Source organism: Oncorhynchus tshawytscha, linkage group LG23 (genome assembly GCF_018296145.1).
Source record: "Oncorhynchus tshawytscha isolate Ot180627B linkage group LG23, Otsh_v2.0, whole genome shotgun sequence".
In the NCBI taxonomy this organism is placed as follows: Eukaryota; Metazoa; Chordata; class Actinopteri; order Salmoniformes; family Salmonidae; genus Oncorhynchus; species Oncorhynchus tshawytscha.
The window spans coordinates 335,994-355,600 of NC_056451.1; the positions used below are offsets into that span (position 1 = coordinate 335,994).

A 19,607-nucleotide genomic window follows, 5' to 3' on the forward strand; every position below is an offset into this window, starting at 1 on the left:
TAACATTATAAATATTCACTTACCTTTGATGATCTTCATCAGAATGCACTCCCAGCAATCCCAGTTCGACAGTAAATGACTGATTTGTTCCATAAAGTCCATCATTTATGTCCAAATAGCCACTTGTTGTTAGTGTGTTCAGCCCAGTAATCCATCTTCATGAGGTGCTCCTGTTCCTGAGCATTCCGATCAAGATCATCAAAGGTAAGTGAATATTTTTAACGCTCTTTCTGACTTTTCTGACACCTCTTTTTCTTTGGAAAATGGCTGGATGTTTTTCTATGACTAGCGCTGACCTAACATAATAGCAAGGTGTGCTTTCGCCGTAAAGCCATTTTGAAATCTGACACAGCGGTTGCATTAACCTTTCTAGCGCAGGCGTTCTGCTAGCGGAACACCTCGACAACATTCCGGGTGAAAGGGCAGCACGTGAAATTCAAAAATATTTTTTCGAAATATGTAACTTTCACACATTAACAAGTCCAATACAGCAAACGAAAGATAAACATCTTGTTAATCTACCCATCGTGTCCGATTTCAAAAAGGCTTTACAGCGAAAGCATAACATATGATTAAGTTAGGTCAGAGCCAAGTCACAAAATCAAACACAGACATTTTTCCAGCCAAAGAGAGGAGTCACAAAAAGCAGAAATATAGATAAAATTAATCACTAACCTTTGATGATCTTCATCAGATGACACTCATAGGACATCATGTTAAACAATAAATGCATGTTTTGTTCGATAATGTGTATATTTATATCCAAAAATCTCAGTTTACATTGGCGCGTTACGTGCAGTAATGTTTTGATTCCAAAACATCCGGTAATTTTGCAGATAGCCACATTATTTCACAGAAATACTCATAATAAACATTGATAAAAGATACAAGTGTTATTCACAGAATTAAAGATAGATTTCTCCTTAATGTGTTCAGAGGGTCCCTGGTTCGAGCCCAGGTTGGAGCAAGGAGAGGGACAGAAGCATTACTGTTACATTGGATCACTCAGTTGGGCTCTGCCCAGCTGCTGGGGTGGAGAAGGAGGTTGTCAAAGAGGGGTGAGTGTAACCGGTGTGAAATGGCTAGTTAGTTAGTTAGTGGTGCGTGCTAGTAGTGTTTCAATTGGTGACATCACTTGCTCTGAGACCTTGATGTAGTTGTTTCCTTTGCTCTGCAAAGGCTGTGGCTTTTGTGGTGCGATACAGTGGTTCATCCTTTAAAAGTTGCAATGTACTGCAGCACAGCTTGCATGGTGCTGCAGAATTCTATGGCACGTTATTTAAGTATCAGCCATAATAACCATTAAATCTAGTTTGTGCTAGTTTGACCACCAGAGGGGATATTTGAGAAACATTTGATAGCCTTCAATAGTGGCTGTACTCAAGAGTTAAAAACCTTTTTTTGTAAGAACATCGTATATGGAACTGATTTTAAGAAATGTTGCTTAATTAATTTGATTAATATTATGGTGTTTCTATTCCAAGAAAAATGAAAAACCCTCTGGAAAATATTTCGCTGTACAACGTGATGGTCAGGAGTAGGCTGTAGTACTGGGCTATTTAATCCCTGTGTAGTGCGGACACGTGGGAGACTGGTGTTCGATTCCCCGATTGGGAGGAAGGAGTAGGCTGTCCGTAAATAAGAATTTGTAACTGACTTGCCTAATTAAATAAACGTTACACTAAGAGCATAACATTATTCACCCTAATTGTATCATTGTAGTCAAGCCAACACCCAAATGGAGATTCATTGAAAATAAAAATCTCATTGATTTATCAAGACCAGACCCCATGCTTGTCTCAGAGCAGTGCGAAATGGTGCTAAAATAGTTGTAGGCTACTGCTTCTAACTTCAATATGCTCTTTAAATAAATAAGACCTACACCACATTACTCAACACTAGTGAGACTCATGTCGCCTATGGTAGGCCTACAGTATATTGAATAATATGTATTTCAATGATGTGACCGCCAATAATGACATATGGGTCTCCCGGTGGCAGCTGACATGGGTAGTGAACCTGCATCTGTAGCATCTCATTTTGCACTGTTATGCAGCATCTTAGATCGCTGCGCCAATCAGGAGGACTATTATAATACTGTAAATGGTGTCCAGGTCAGGATAACCAAAACAATTCTTTATTAAAGACTATCAGAAAGAATGTTGGTCCTTATTTATTAGGATCCAAAGCCATGAATGAGTGAGTCCCTCAGCTTTATGTAGGTGCCGGGCTATATGACTGTGCCATCTACTTGATAATATATACCTATATTTCGGAGGTTATTTTGTTTTTAAAAAAATGAAAGTGAGCAATTGTAATCTGAATAAAGGCCAAAAAAATATTTGTAAATGCCAAAATATTTATTTATGTTTTTAGAGGAAGAGAAACGCTGGGCCAATTGTGTGCCGCCCTATGGGACTCCCAATCACGGTCGGAAGTGATACATAATAATAATACTTTTTTGTTTGTTGGATTAAACTGAAATTGCAACCGATCACGGACGGTTTTGATACAGTCAACTTAACTAAGATATACATTTGACGATAGAACTCTCCACCTACCCTCCTTCTAGGCAAGTCTATTGTCCAGCTACCTGCTAATAGCCATAATGGTGCTGTACAATGTGACCTTGTGTGTTTGAAAGAGTATTTTCCAGTAAGCAACAATTTGTTTACCTGCATTAGTCAACTTAGTTCCAATATTTCTGTAATTCAGTTATATTTATTCCCATAGTAATTCATTATGGATACATAACTAAATAAACATCTGCATTTTGAAAGAGTATTTTTTTGTCATTTTATGAACAAAATCATAAAGATGCTGATGAAGAAATGCAATACTGTATAGTATATGCTTTATCCAACATTTTGCGGATGCATGAGGTCGCCCACACAGAGCTTTATGTAGGTGCCGAGGCTATATGACTGTACAATTAACTTGATTATTTAGCAGACATCACCTGCTGATATTCAGCCAACACATATATTTTAAGAATATCATGGAATATAATTGAACATTTTAGTTTCTCTATGCTTGTCTCAGAGGTGGTGGAGTTCCAGAGCTCACAGGTGTCCCTGGCATGGATTGTGACTTTGATTGTGAGATCTCATTCCTCGCTCTATTCAACGCGTCATTTTTCGACTCTCCGCCAATGCCATCTGGCTCTGGACCAATGCATCTGCTGTCGACCGCATCTCTGCCCTCAGATGATGATTCTCTTTCTGCTGGTCTGTCTTCAATGACTCGATCTCAGTCTTCAAAGTTTGAATCTGATCCATGTGCACTTTCATCAGATGAGCAGAATGGTACCATAGATTACAGTGGCCTATCATAGAAACGGTAGATCAATTAATAATTAAAAGTGACTCCAACACACAAACGCTGCAGACACATTTTACGAATCTAGCAAAACAAACTACTTTCTTGTCAACCATGCATTCTTTTGGTGCGGCCCATTTTCCAGCCCTTTGTCCACTGATCTCCACAGATGGTTGTCGGCATGTGTTTTTGTGTGCCTGTTTATATTTGACCCATCCTGTTTTCTCTCTCCAGAGGCACAGTGGGGACGTGACATCCACAGCCTTGGTCAAGCACCTGAGTCACCGGCGCTTTGTGGCGTCATTACAGGTGGACAGTGTGCAGTGCAACAACCAGGACCTGTACCGATGTGTCACCCAGTCCTCCAGGGGCTCTGGGGTCTCCAACTTCGCTGAACTCATCGTCAAAGGTAAATGCGCCCGCCGTCAGTCAGTGGGACGAGGCTAGGATCTCTCTATGCTGTACTGTAGGTCTATGAACTAAGGGTGAACTGAATAAAACTGATTTAGTCATGTTACTTTGTGTTAGCAAAAGCAGTAAAATTAACATTAATCAATTTACACGTCAAACACACTTGTCAGCTGTGGCATAATTCAATCAATACATGGAAGTGCTTGTTTGATATTATCATGATATTATCACCAGGTATTCCCAAACAGCGGCATGCGCAATGCTATCGGGGGTAGCCTCGTTTCACTGCCGAAACTAAAATTAAATCTATTTTTTTCGCGCAATAACAACACAATGTCAAATACAGGTAGCCTAGTCAAATAATTAACGTCAAATCACATCAACCGTTACTCCATCACGGGAATTCCATTTACGATCCGTATGTAGCCAAACGTAGCTGCTGCTCATTCCGTTTGCTTGAAATTGGATTAAAAAAGTAAGGCCCGCTGGTAGAAAAAAGTAAGTAGAGCTGGTAGAGACACACTGCTACTACCAGCAGTACTACTCCTGCACCTGTCGATGACACAAATTGTTCTGCTTCCACGAGCACATCCATTGCTAGCATCAGTAATTCTACATTCGTTGTTTGCCTAGCTAGCATGGACGCTGACAGTTGTGAATCTGATGCAGCCGAAGAGCTTACTGCCCCCTTACCCGGGAAAGCACTGAACAACAGACAGGGATGTTGGACCATCGAAGAGGCGCAAATATGATAAGAACTACATTGATTTGGGGTTCACTTATATTGGGAGTATTGCCTTTCCTCAGCCACAGTGTGTTATATGTGCAAAAATACTATCTCACAACTCAATGAAGCCTTCATTCTTACGCAGACATTTAGAAACAAAACATGCCAATTTGAAAAATATGCCACGGGAGTTTTTTGAGCGAGAATTAAGACTTTCGAGTAGTAAGCCATGTATAAAAGCAACAGATACCATACATAAAAAAGGGCTAGAAGTGTCTTATATGGTGAGCTACCGAGTGGCTAGGACAGGCAAACCCCATATTATTGTGGAGGACTTTCTTCTTCCTGAGATGTTTTGAAAGAATTACTGCTTCACATATAAGCCAGTGAATACTATGCATTACAGTTGGATGAGTCAACAGACCCTGGCACAACTCCTGGTATATGTCCGTTACATTTATGGGGGGTCAAATAAGGAGGCCATCCTCTTCTGGAAACCAAAGCAACAGGAGAGGATAGTTTTAAAGTACTGGACAGATTTGTGACATCAAATAGATTTTGGTGGTCAAGATGTGTTGGTATATGTACTGCCCCTGGCGCAAAAGCCATGACAGGGAGACATAGTGGAGTGGTACCGGGCGTGCAAGCAGTTGCTCCCGATGGAGTTTGGGTACACTGCAGCATCCACCGAGAGGCACATGTTGCCAAGGGAATGCCTGACAGCTTGAAAGACATTTTGGACACGACAGTGAAGATGGTTAACTTTGTTAAAGCAAGGCCCCTGAACTCACGTGTACAGTGGCTTGCGAAAGTTTTCACCACCCTTGGCATTTTTCCTATTTTGTTGTCTTACAACCTGGAATTAAAATATATTTTTTTGGGCTGGTTTGTATCATTTGATATACTGTACACAACATGCCTACCACTTTGAAGATGCAAAATATTTTTTATTATCAAACAAGCAAGAAATAAGACAGAAAACTTGAGCATGCATCCTCCCCCCAAAGTCAATACTTTGTAGAGCCACCTTTTAACAGCAATTACAGCTGCAAGTCTCTTGGGGTATGTCTCTATAAGCTTTGCACATCTAGCCACTGGGATTTCTGCCCATTCTTCAAGGCAAAACTTCTCCAGTTCAAGTTGGATGGGTTCCGCTGGTGTACAGCAGCCTTTAAGTCATACCACAGATTCTCAATTGGATGGAGGTCTGGGCTTTGACTAGGCCATTCCAAGACATTTAAATGTTTCCCCATAAACATATTGAGTGTTGCTTTAACAGTATGCTTAGGGTCATTGTCCTGCTGGAAGGTGAATCTCCGTCCCAGTCTCAGATCTCTGGAAGACTGAAACAGGTTTCCCTCAAGAATATCCTTGTATTTAGCACCATCCATCATTCCTTCAATTCTGACCAGTTTCCCAGTCCCTGCCGAAGAAAAACATCCCCACAGCATGATGCTGCCACCACCACGCTTCACTTTGGGGATGTATTTCCGGGGTGATAAGAGGTGTTGGGTTTGCGCCAGACATAACGTTTATCTTGATTGCCATAAAGCTCAATTTTAGTCTCATCTGACCAGAGTACCTTCTTCCATATGTTTGGGGAGTGTCCCACATTCCTTTTGACGAACACTTTAAGCAATTTTTTCTGGCCACTCTTCTGTAAAGCCCAGCTCTGTCGAGTGTACGGCTTAAAGTGGTCCTATGGACAGATACTCCAATCTCCGCTGTGGAGCTTTGCAGCTCCTTCAGGGTTTTCTTTGGTCTCTTTGTTGCCTCTTTGATTAATGCCCTCTTTGCCTGGTCCGTTTTGGTGGTTTGTTGTGGTGTCATATTCTTTCAATTTTTGAATAATGGGTTTAATGGTGCTCTGTGGGATGTTCAAAGTTTCTGATATTTTTTTATAACCCAACTCTCATCTGTACTTCTCCACAACTTTGTCCCTGACCTGTTTGGAGAGCTCCTTGGTCTTCATGGTGCCGCTTGCTTGGTGGTGCCTCTTGCTTAGTGGTGTTGCAGACTCAGGGTCCTTACAGAACAGGTGTATGTATACTGAGATCATGTGTCAGATCATGTGACACTTAGATTGAACACAGGTGGACTAATTATGTGATTTCTGAAGGTAATTGGTTGCAGCAGATCTTATTTAGGGGCTTCATAGCAAAGGGGGTGGATACATATGCACACACCACTTTTATCTTTTTATTTTTAAATTTTTCATTTCACCAATTTGGACTATTTTGTGTATGTTAATTACATGAATTCCAAATAAAAATCCATTTAAATGACAGGTTGTAATGCAACAAAATAGGAAAAACGTCAAGGGGGATGTGCAAGGCTGTATTTTCTGCACTATGCAATGATATGGGCAGCGACCATGTAACACTTTTACAACATACAGAAGTGTGCTGGTTATCAAGATAAAAGGTATTGACACATTTTTTTAAATGAGAGACAAGCTTAAAGTTTTATTTACTAACCATTTTCGCTTGTCTCGCTGTTTGCATGATGACGAGTTTCTCACACGACTGGGTAATGTTTTTTCTCGCCCGAATGATCTGAATCTAGGATTCAATGTGCGGTACAAAATGGAGGTTATGATTAAGTTGGAGCTCTTTTCTGTCTGCATTAACAAGGACAACGCATAGGTCCTTCCATCATTGTATGATTTTTTTGTGTGCAAATTAACTCAAGCTTACGGACAATGTCAACTGTGATATATCGAAGCACCTGAGTGAGTTGGGTGCGCAATTACGCAGGTACTTTCCTGAAACAGATGACACAAACAACTGGATTCGTTATCCCTTTCATGCCCTGCCTCTGGTCCACTTACCAATATCTGAACCTCATCGAAATTGCAACAAGCGGTTCTGCAAAACTTGAATCTAATCAGAAGCCACTGCCAGTTTGCTGGATTTGCCTTGGCAAATCTCGCTGTTAAGACACTGATGCTCTTTGCAACCATGTACCTATGTGAGATTGTATTCTCGGCCCTCACTAGCATGAAATGCAACAGTAATTAATATTGGCAGTTATAGAATCCTTGGGAAAGTACAGTAAGGGAGTATTGTTGATGCGAGATTAAGTGAATTTACATCAATATATCGTACTATAGCCTGTCTCCCTGTGCTTACAGAAGCTTGTGAGGCTTGCATGATTGCCTGCAGTGTGTACATGCTCTGTGGAAGCATCCATGGGATGAGGCAGGAATAGACATGAGAGCCCTCTGAGAGGACAGTCAAATCAAATCAAATTTTATTTGTCACATACACATGGTTAGCAGATGTTAATGCGAGTGTAGCGAAATGCTTGTCCTTCTAGTTCCGACAATGCAGTAATAACCAACGAGTAATCTAACCTAACAATTTCATAACAGCTACCTTATACACACAAGTGTAAAGGGATGAAGAATATGTACATAAAGATATATGAATGAGTGATGGTACAGAACAGCATAAGCAAGATGCAGTATATGGTATCGAGTACAGTGTATACATATGAGATGAGTAATGTAGGGTGTGTAAACATTATACACTGCTCAAAAAAATAAAGGGAACACTTAAACAACACAATGTAACTCCAAGTCAATCACACTTCTGTGAAATCAAACTGTCCACTTAGGAAGCAACACTGATTGACAATAAATTTCACATGCTGTTGTGCAAATGGAATAGACAACAGGTGGAAATTATAGGCAATTAGCAAGACATCTCCAATAAAGGAGTGGTTCTGCAGGTGGTGACTACAGACCACTTCTCAGGTCCTATGCTTCCTGGCTGATGTTTTGGTCACTTTTGAATGCTGGCGGTGCTTTCACTCTAGTGGTAGCATGAGACGGAGTCTACAACCCACACAAGTGGCTCAGGTAGTGCAGCTCATCCAGGATGGCACATCAATGCGAGCTGTGGCAAGAAGGTTTGCTGTGTCTGTCAGCGTAGTGTCCAGAGCATGGAGGCGCTACCAGGAGACAGGCCAGTACATCAGGAGACGTGGAGGAGGCCGTAGGAGGGCAACAACCCAGCAGCAGGACCGCTACCTCCGCCTTTGTGCAAGGAGGAGCAGGAGGAGCACTGCCAGAGCCATGCAAAATGGCCTCCAGCAGGCCACAAATGTGCATGTATCTGCTCAAACGGTCAGAAACAGACTCCATGAGGGTGGTATGAGGGCCCGACGTCCACAGGTGGGGGTTGTGCTTACAGCCCAACACCGTGCAGGACGTTTGGCATTTGCCAGAGATTGGCAAATTTGCCACTGGCGCCCTGTGCTCTTCACAGATGAAAGCAGGTTCACACTGAGCACATGTGACAGACGTGACAGTCTGGAGACGCCGTGGAGAACGTTCTGCTGCCTGCAACATCCTCCAGCATGACCGGTTTGTCGGTGGGTCAGTCATGGTGTGGGATGGCATTTCTTTGGGGGGCCGCACAGCCATCCATGTGCTCGCCAGAGGTAGCCTGACTGCCATTAGGTACTGAGATCCTCAGACCCCTTGTGAGACCATATGCTGGTGCGGATGGCCCTGGGTTCCTCCTAATGCAAGACAATGCTAGACCTCATGTGGCTGGAGTGTGTCAGCAGTTCCTGCAAGAGGAAGGCATTGATGCTATGGACTGGCCCGCCCGTTCCCCAGACCTGAATCCAATTGAGCACATCTGGGACATCATGTCTCGCTCCCTCCACCAATGTCACGTTGCACCACAGACTGTCCAGGAGTTGGCGAGTGTCTGTTAGTCCAGGTCTGGGAAGAGATCCCTCAGGAGACCATCCGCCACCTCATCAGGAGCATGCCCAGGCGTTGTAGGGAGGTCATACAGGCACGTGGAGGCCACGCACACTACTGAGCATAATTTTGACTTGTTTTAAGGACATTACATCAAAGTTGGATCAGCCTGTAGTGTGGTTTTCCACTTTAATTTTGAGTGTGACTCAAAATGAATCCAGACCTCCATGGGTTGATAGATTTGATTTCCATTGATCATTTTTGTGTGATTTTGTTGTCAGCACATTCAACTATGTAAAGAAAAATGTATTTTATAAAAATATTTCATTCATTCAGATCTAGGATGTGTTATTTTAGTGTTCCCTTTATTTTTTTGAGCAGTGTATTAAGTGGCATTGTTTAAAGTGGCTAGTGATACATGTATTACATAAAGATGGCAAGAGGCAGTAGGTGGTATAGAGTACAGTATATACATATGAGATGAGTAATGTAGGGTATGTAAACATTATATTAATTGGCATTGTTTAAAGTGGCTAGTGATACATTTTTTACATGTACGTATGGCAGCGGCCACTCAATGTTAGTGGTGGCTGTTTAACAGTCTGATGGCCTTGAGATAGAAGCTGTTTTTCAGTCTCTCGGTCCCTGCTTTGATGCACCTGTACTGACCTCGCCTTCTGGATGATAGCGGGGTGAACAGGCAGTGGCTCGGGTGGTTGTTGTCCTTGATGATCTTTATGTCCTTCCTGTGACATCGGGTGGTGTAGGTGTCCTGGAGGGCATGTAGTTTGCCCCCGGTGATGCGTTGTGCAGACCTCACTACCCTCTGGAGAGCCTTACGGTTGTGGGCAGAGCAGTTGCCGTACCAGGCGGTGATACAGCCCGACAGGATGCTCTCGATTGTGCATCTGTAGAAATGAGTGCTTTTGGTGGCCAGCCGAATTTCTTCAGCCTCCTGAGGTTGAAGAGGCGAACAATGGTGGCCCTCTTGAAGCATGTGGGAACAGCAGACTGGGATAAGGTTTGATTGAATATGTCCGTAAACACACCAGTTGCTGGTCTGCGCATCCTCTTAGGACGTGGCTGGGGAGCCTGGCCAGAAGACCGCTTTGTCTGCCCCTTTTACGGCGTTGTTGTATTGGATCGCCAGCTGGGATCCGATCCATTGTCCCGGGTGGTGGGCAAAACACAGGATCCGTATTCCTGGTCGTAATGATGATGAGTTGACGTTGCTCTTATATCCAGTAGTTCCTCCCAACTGTATGTAATAAAACCTAATATTACCTGGGGTACCAATGTAATAAATAACACGTAAAAAAACTAAATACTGCATAGTTTCCTAGGAACGCGAAGCGAGGCGGCCATCTCTGTCGGCGCAGCATTTGGTCTTAATAGATACCTGCGCCTCTGCAGGAATCAGGGATTGGTCACAGCCACAGATCTAACTCTGATCATTCTCTAGCTCTTCTTGTTTTTCTTCATTCACATCTTCCCCTCACACAGTCGACTTACTGTATAATTGCTCAGTGGCTCTGAGAGTCTGCTGTAAGTGTCATTTGGACGGTGGCCTCTGAAATGATTTCTGCTTTGACAACTTGTCCTCAATGATGTTGGGTCGCTTCTTTCATCTTGGTGACTTCCTCTGTGAAGTGCTTGCATTAATGTATGGTGCCAGCGGAGGCACACATCGCTCACATTCCCCTCAGGGAACTCCACCCCCCCCCCGTTCAGCTGAAAAGGTGGCGCAGGGAATTCAAAAATATTCTTTAGAAATATTTGACTTTCACACATTAACAAGTCCAATACCTCAAATGAAAGATAAACATCTTGTTCATCTACCCATCATGTCCGAACATATATTTATGTTAGACCACCACCAAATAAAAGGGAAAACACAGCCATTTTCTCCAGCCAAAGATAGTCACAAAAGCAGAATTCGAGATAAAATGAATCACTAACCTTTTGAAAATCTTCATCAGATGACACTCATATAACATGTTACACAATACATTTATGTTTTGTTCGATAATATGCATATTTATATCCACAAATCTCGGTTTACATTGATGCCATGTTCAGAACTGCCTCCAAAATATCTGGAGGAATTATAGAAAGCTACGCCAGATAACAGAAATACTCATCATAAACTTTGACTAAAGATACATGTTCTACATATAATTAAAGATACACTGGTTCTTACTGCAACCGCTGTGTCAGATTTTTTTTAAACGTTACGGAAAAAGCCTAACATTGCAATAATCTGAGACTGCGCTCAGACGTAAAAGTATTTCTCCGCCATGTTGAAGTCAACAGAAATATGAAATTTCAACATAAATATTCCCTTACCTTTGATGATCTTTCATCAGAATGTAGTGCAAGGAGTCCTAGTTCCACAATAAATCATTGTTTTGTTCCATAATGTCCAATACTAGTGTCCAAGTAGCTGCATTTGCTATCACTTTCAGCTCACGTGCCCAAAAACTGACTGCTGGTCCAGCATAACTCGCACGAAAACTTCCAAAAGATATATTCCAGGTCGAATAAACTGGTCAAACTAGGTAGAGAATCAATCTTCAGGATGTTATTATCATATATATCCAATAACGTTCCAACCGGATCATACGTTTTCAGCTGGAGCCAAATGGAACAGCGGTAGCACCCACAGAGAAATGCGCCACAGGAAAATGGCATTCTGTCGGGACACTTACTATTTCCCCTCCCATTCGGTCAAAGTTCACAGCAAATGCTCCATTCCACTTTCTACTGAATGAGGACATCTAGTGGAAGGCGTAGGAAGTGCTAACAGATCCATATCTTTTTAGGAAAGGAGGGGGCGATGACGTCAAAGTTGCCCCACATTCAGAATTTCACTTCTTGTTTGGAAGATTGCCTGCCCTATGAGTTCTGTTATACTCACATACATAATTCAAACAGTTTTAGAAACTTCAGAGTGTTTTCTATCCAATAGTAATAATAATATGCATATATTAGCAATTTAGGACAGAGTAGGATGCAGTTCACTATGGGCACGCAATTCATCCAAAGTGAAAATACTGCCCCCTATCCTCAACAAGTTAAATGCCATACATCTTTCCTTCCGTGGCCTCCAATTGCTCTTAAATGCAAGTAAAACTAAATGCATGGTCTTCAACCGATCGCTGCCTGCCCCTGCACGCCCGTCCAGCATCGCTACTCTGGGCAGTTCTGACTTAGAATATATGGACAACTACAAATACCTAGGTGTCTGGTTAGACTGTAAACTCTCCTTCCAGACTCACATTAAGCATCTCCGATCCAAAATTGAATATAGAATGGGCTTCCTATTTCGCAACAAAGCATCCTTCAGTCATGCTGCCAAACATACACACGTAAAACTGACTATCCTGCCTATCCTTGACTTCGATGATGTAATTTACAAAATAGCCTCCAACACTCTACTCAGCAAATTGGATGCAGTCTATCACGGTGCCATCCGCTTTGTCACCGAAGCCCCATATACTACCCACCAATGCGACCTGTATGCTCTCGTTGGCTGGCCCTCGCTTCATATTCATCTCCAAACCCACTGGCACCAGGTCATCTACAAGTCTTTGCTAGGTTAAGGTATCTCAGCTCACTGGTCACCATAGCAGCACACGCTCCAGCAGGTATATTTCACTGGTCACCCAAAAAGCCAATTCCTCCTTTGGCCACCTCCTTTCCTACCTGTTTTCTGCTGCCAATGACTGGAACGAATTGCAAAAATAACTGAAGCTGGAGACTCATATCTCCGTCACTAAACTTTAAGCATCAGCTGTCAGAGCAGCTCACAGAACATTGCACCTGTACATAGCCCATCTGTAAATAGCCCATCCAACTACCTCATCCCCATATTGTTATTTATTTTTTGCTCCTTTGTACCCCAGTTTCTCTACTTGCACATTCACCTTCTGCACATCTATCACTCCAGTGTTTATTTGCTAAATTATAATTACTTCGCCACTATGGCCTATTTATTGCCTTACCTCCCTAAGTCTTACTTAATTTGCACACACTGTATATAGATTTTTTTTATTGTGTTATTGACTGTACGTTTGTTTATTCCGTGTGTAACTCTGTTGTTGTTTGTGTCGCACTGCTTTGCTTTATCTTGGCCAGGTCGCAGTTGTAAATGAGAACTTGTTCTGAACTGGCCTATCTTGTTAAACCTGTTAAGCATGTTGAGTCCCAATTGGGAACCAGCCCTCCCACCGTCAGCTGGAATGTGGCGCATGGAACGCAAAAAATATTCTTAAAAATATTTAACCTCCACACATTAACAAGTCCAATAGCTCAAATGAAAGATAAACAACTTGTTTATCTAGCCAGCAAGTCAGATTTCTAAAATGTTTTACGGCGAAAACATAGCACATATTTATGTCAAACCACCACCGAAGACACACCGAAGACCAAGCTAATTTCCATAGCCAAATTCCACAAAATATGCAATCACCAAACGCAGGATTAAAAGAAAAATAATTGCACTAACCTTTTGAAATCTTCATCAGATGACAGTAATATAACATGTTACACAGTACATTTTTTTTTCAATAATATGCTATATATATCCATAAATCTGTTTACAATGACGGCATGTTCAAAAAAATGCTACTCAAATGTCCGGAGAAATGACGATAGCTCCGCCATATGCCGTCAGCTAACATGGAATACACAACATAAACTTAGACTAAATATGCATGTTCTACATATGTATAGAAAGATACACTTCTTCTAAATGCAATCGCTGTGTTACTTTTATTTTTAACGTTACAGATTTCGTTCACTAGGCTATAATATGAGTCGGCGCTCAGGAATTAGCATTTTGGCTCCTCTACTTCGGAGTCCACAGAAACCCATAATAAACACATAAATCTTCCCTTACCTTTGCTGTTCTTCCATCAGTAGACCTGGAAGGGTTTATACTTACCAAAAACAGCTTTAGTTTGGAAGTCTGTGTCTTTCGGTGATCAAACACGACACATTTCGGTTGAAATGCAGCCAAAAGTCAAGTGGGTGCGCACCAAAACGTCGAAATTACATATTATATGTCGACTAAACTTGTAAAACTATGTTCAGAACACAGCATTAGCATGTTATCTAGCTTCACAGCAATTCTCAGGACGAAGAGAAACACACGAGTCATTTAATCAATCTTGGAACAAAGACAGAGCGCGCGTTAGAGTAGCCTGTTTTCTCGCGTGACCGCAAGGTTTCGGCCCGCCAAAACCCTCGTGAGCGCGCGATTCTCGCAATGAGAAGCCCCATTGAAAGCTGAAAGTGCTTGGGAAGGGTGGGGGCGATGACGTCAAAGTTGGGCCAACTTTTATGATGACAAGAGAGAGTTTGGGAGAATGAGTGCCCTGAGAGTTCTGCTTTACATAGAGACATAATTTAAACGGTTTTAGAAGCTTTAGAGTGTTTTCTATTCAATAATAATTTTTATATGCATATATTAGCCATTTTTGACAGATTTTTTTTCTGTTTACTATGGGCACCCAATCACCCCAAAGGGGGCAGCAATCAGCCCTATCCTTAAGAGGTTTTAAGTAAAGGTGAAAAAAAAGAAGTAAAGGTTATGGATGTAGTAAAAGGAGGCCTATTTAGAGTAAAAGGCCTCCTATTTAGAGTAAAAGGATGAATAAAGCTGATAAGCATGTTGTAATAAGACTGATTAGCAATAGTATATAGTACTTTTAAGTACAGTGGAATGCAGTTCAACCACTTCCGACCAACATAGTCCTCAAATGTCACATAATGGATGGAAGATATACAGCTACAGTGTATAGAAGCAATAATAACATTTAAATAAACTCACAGCCTGTCTTCTTCCCACAGTTCCCCCCTCCCCTATCGCGCCCCCACAGCTGCTGAGAGCTGGCTCCACATATCTGATCATCCAGCTGAACACCAACTCCATCCTGGGAGATGGCCCTATTATCAGGAAGGAGATTGAGTACCGGGCCAGCCAATCACCTTGGTCTGAGGTCCATGGGGTCAACATGGTCACCTACAAGCTGTGGCACCTGGACCCAGACACGGAGTATCACATAAGTGTGTTGCTGACCCGGCCCGGAGAGGGCGGCACCGGACCACCTGGACCACCCCTCGTCAGCAGGACTAAGTGTGCAGGTGAGGGTCTGGGCGGTGTGACAAGGTCTAGATAAGCTTGTACAGTATGTGACATTCTCATAGTTGGCAGTGTTTGGTAACACAGAATATTTTGGTAATACATGTTATTAACCACTTGCAAATCCTTGATAAAATCTTACCATACCATGTCATACTTTTAAAGCCACATACCTTTTGAAATTATTTGCAATTGTTATTGTAAGATCATTCTAGTTTTCTTGGTCTTGGTATGTTTCTAGTCTTGATAAATAGAGGGAAATGTATCACTCTACAAGCTGTTTGCTTCCTTTGTGGATGTTTCCTCCGAAAATTCAGAAACTCTCCTCATATTTTTTGGTCATTTTAGAGAGAATATTTCTTAATACTATTCAAAGTACATATGCACAACAGCTAGATGCTCAGACTTTATTTAATCTCAGAGTAATTGCTCATTATATTGTGGAATAACAGACCATGGACTGTGGTGATAATGTGGAAAAATTGTATTCCAGACTGAAATCTCTGTGAGATTGAGAGGTGGTCTTTGTAAAAAATATCATTTGTGCTGGAAGAAAACAACTAACACACACATGCACATACACACACGCACAGACACTCAACCACAAAATTCATGCCTATTTCCTGTGGGCATTTGTCCCATGTCTTCTACAGTCATCAGTCTAATATGCACAGCGATGTCTTCCCACCACAAACCATCTCTCACACCCCCCCTCCCTGTTCCTCCAACCATAGCCTCCATGTCCTCTCTCTGATGACACATTAAGCACACTCCATTTCCCAATAGCCACAAACAGTAAAATAGAGAGAGCCCAGAGCCAGCTCTCATTCAAATATATATTTTATATTTCCCTCTCTATTTCAAAGAGATAGAGAGGGAAAGAGGAGAGGGAATGTTATAGTTGTGAAGTGAGAGGATGCACACACTGTTCTAATGTACATGTATTTTAGTGGCACCATTATATCCTGTCTGTCATGTTTTTTTCCTCCGGATAATTTGCATACCGATAGTGACTCCAAATAACTGTCTCAGATATCAAAGCCTGACCTCTTGCCCTGTAATTTCCCAAGCTGTTGTTTTTACAACATACGGGTTAGGTTGTTGTTTCTACTTGTTTGTTCTGTTGGTGGCCTCATCCTGATTCACACACCTTCACATACTCTTCATCCATCACCAGGTCCACCCTCCATGATTCTCTAATCACCACCTGGACACCCTTGAGTTCCTTTGACCCCTGTCCCCCAGACCATCTGGTCCAGATCCCACACTGACCCCACACTTCATCATTGCATTATGATCCTCCTCACCTTTGTTGGGCTGCTTAGGTAAGGAAGGAAATGTATGGTCTGGTCACAGTGGGTATCTCTGGGAGTGTGCTAGTTACCAGAGTGAACAGATGGGAGGCTTGGACCCTCTGGGTGTTATTCTGACTAAAGTGAATTTCTTCTCCAAAAAAAGAGTGTTGCCATGGACTGGGTATGTTCTGCTGTTCTGTGTGAACAACTCATCTCTTCCTGGCTTGCTCTGACCTATGTAGTGTAGTCCGGACGTCCTCCTGTGAGTGCTGTAAAACTAATGGCCGTGAATATGAACATGGTCTCCGCCCGCCTCTGATGGCCAGCCAGGTGTGCTTGATGAGCCATCACTGTGATTATCAGCAGGGCTGCATTATCGTAGCTCTAAATCCCTCAAGTAAATCACAGAGGAGACAAGTTATTTCCAAACCACGTTAATAGGCTTCCACCTGCTTCTGGGTCACTGAGCCTTCTGGAGAGCCCCCTGCCACCAAACCTCTCTGCTGAGCGAGGGGCTTCATGCCGGTGCCCAACTAAAATTAGGAACATTACAGAGAGTTCATGCCTTTCACAGCTCGTCTTCCTCGCCCATCATGTCAGGCCTCTCTGTCAGTGATTGCATCTTGCTTCATTCCTCCTTCGTCTCCCATCTCCCTTGTGGATAAGTCTCCACAGACTCCCTCCACAGACTAGCACCAACCCAGGTCAAGGATAACCCTGTACACAGTTAATCCCATGGATCAGTATTAGTGGGGGTATAAACCAGAAGCTCTCCCCTTCTTTTCCTCTCACTTCTATAAACGTGAGGAATAAGCATGTCGCTCTGGGCCATGTTGGGGATACTGCAACCCCTCTCCGAAGGTTGCCAGGGAGTGTGCATTGCACACAGTCGAGCGTGGAATGCAGGCAAATAGACTGGGCAAGAGGAAGGGTGTTGGCACAAAAGTCCAATTTGATGAAAATCCACAATGGGCACACTGTGGCCTCTTCTGTGTTTTTTTCTTCAGTTCGTCAGTTTAAAACCCCTCTTTATTTAGCTTTGCCACTAATGTACCACTACTTGATTACCCAGCCCACATATTTTTCTGCTATCACAAACTGATGTCCAGAACAATGCAGTGGTCATGCTTCCTTCTAGACCAAAATGCAAAATAAAAAAATAAAAATGGAAAGTAAACAGGTGACTGTGGAGAGGCTTAAGTTTAGATTGCCAGTATCATGAAATTCTGCTTCAGTGAGAAAGATAATGAATAGGAAGGGATAAATGGATAAACTTCAGGGAGAGATATAATGAATAGAAAGGGATACAGAGATAAATATCCGCAAGGAAGAGATTACCTTTTGAGTGGTGAGTTAGTGTGTGTGCATGTGCCTGTTTGTGCTCGTATATGTCCTTGCATATTTAGAGAGAGCGCCTTTCAAATCCATCTCCTTTGATTACTGCCTTTGTTCCTTTAAGCGTCCCATCGCTTATCGATACATTACCTCCATTGTTTTAGTTCTCAGCACAAATAGCTGCAGTAAGAGAAGAATCCCTTTGAGTGTGATAGTCAGTGCAGGAATGAAGACGTTGGCTGATATAACCTTACTTTTCTCACTGCTGAGCCCTCCGCTCCATATCTCCTCTGTCACTCTCACTCTCCTCCGCCATTAGTCACAAATCCTATTAAAAGAACAAAGCAATACAATACATTATGTGGAATACTGTTTGACAAAAAGGCATCAATAATGGGCTGTGACAAATGCCTCCATTGGTAGTGTGTTGCTGAGATTGGCCTTGGCTCACCCCTGTAGCCTGTATCTCTTACTGCAACACTGACTGGCTTGTGCTTGAAGGCACAGAAGCTTCTCAGTACCTCTGTATCCCTCTAGCTGTCTCTCCCGAGGGAGGAATAGGAAGACAAGGCTTTAGTTCTTTCTGCTTGAGTCAAAAGAAACAGTGTTGACCCCAAACCCAGCAGTGACCAGAAGTAACTGGGTGACTACTAAAAACAAGCAGCCTTTCCAAAATGACCTAGCAACAAAGATAACTGGCGGATTTCGTAATTTACACTGTGTTTAAACAGTTTTTATTTAAGCTTTATTTAACCAGGTTAGTCTCTTGAGATAAAAACATGTTTTTCAAAAGAAGACCTGGACCTAGTTGATAACATTGCCTTCTCTCTCTTCCTTTCCCTCCCTTCCTCCTGCCTTCCCTCTTTATTAGAACCCACACGGGCCTTGCGAAGTCTCACAGCCTCAGAGATCCAGTCCAGGCAGCTGACCCTGCAGTGGGAGACGCTGGCCTACAACTTGACCCGCTGCCACACCTACTCTGTGTCCCTGTGCTACCACTATGCCACCGTAGGGGGCGGCGGTGGGCACAACACTACTGTGCGTGAGTGCCTGGCGGTTGAGCACAATGCCTCACGCTTCACCCTGCGTGACCTGCCGGCCTACCACTCCATCCAGGTCCGTTTGGCGCTCGCCAACCCTGAGGGTAAGAAGGAGGGTCGGGAGGTCACCTTCCAGACTGAAGAGGACAGTAAGTGATGGGAGAATGTTGGAGACATATACTGTACGTAGGAGCTCATACAGGGTACCTATTCATAGAAACCAGAATAACATGGGAGAATGTTTGAGACATAAAAAGACACTGATACGTACAGGGCACATTTTCATAGGAAGTAGAATGATCGGAACCGTCTTGTGTTAGAGTGGCCTAATTGGCTGCTTTCCAACCTCCTCACATGGCTGTCTACCTTCTCAATCCCTTCTTCCCAGAGACCTGTAAGAAACACTTGGCTGTTTTAGTGACAGACTGTTCAGGGATCACTTTGGTGATCAAAATAACCGAAAGTACCTAGGGAGTCATCCAAAACCTTTCTCCAGAGGGTATTATCTCTGCTCTAAATTCATATTTGTGTTAACAAATTAACAAAAATAATGCTGGGAAAAATGGGGGAAAAAATCTAGCTATCTATACAGTTGGGATTGATAACACTGGGTCAGTCA

At 42.7% G+C, this 19,607-nt stretch overlaps 1 protein-coding gene across 3 annotated transcripts in view; it reads left to right on the forward strand.

The window, feature by feature from the left end:
- Positions 1 to 19,607, forward strand: part of LOC112235448 (receptor-type tyrosine-protein phosphatase U) — a 323,340-nt gene that overhangs the window by 157,109 nt on the left and 146,624 nt on the right. For all 3 annotated transcript variants that reach the window (XM_042304415.1, XM_042304418.1, XM_042304417.1), the window contains exons 6-8: positions 3,553 to 3,727; positions 15,027 to 15,320; positions 18,820 to 19,137. In XM_042304415.1, coding sequence (XP_042160349.1) covers positions 3,553 to 3,727; positions 15,027 to 15,320; positions 18,820 to 19,137 — 787 coding nt within the window. The remainder of the gene's footprint in view (positions 1 to 3,552; positions 3,728 to 15,026; positions 15,321 to 18,819; positions 19,138 to 19,607) is intronic.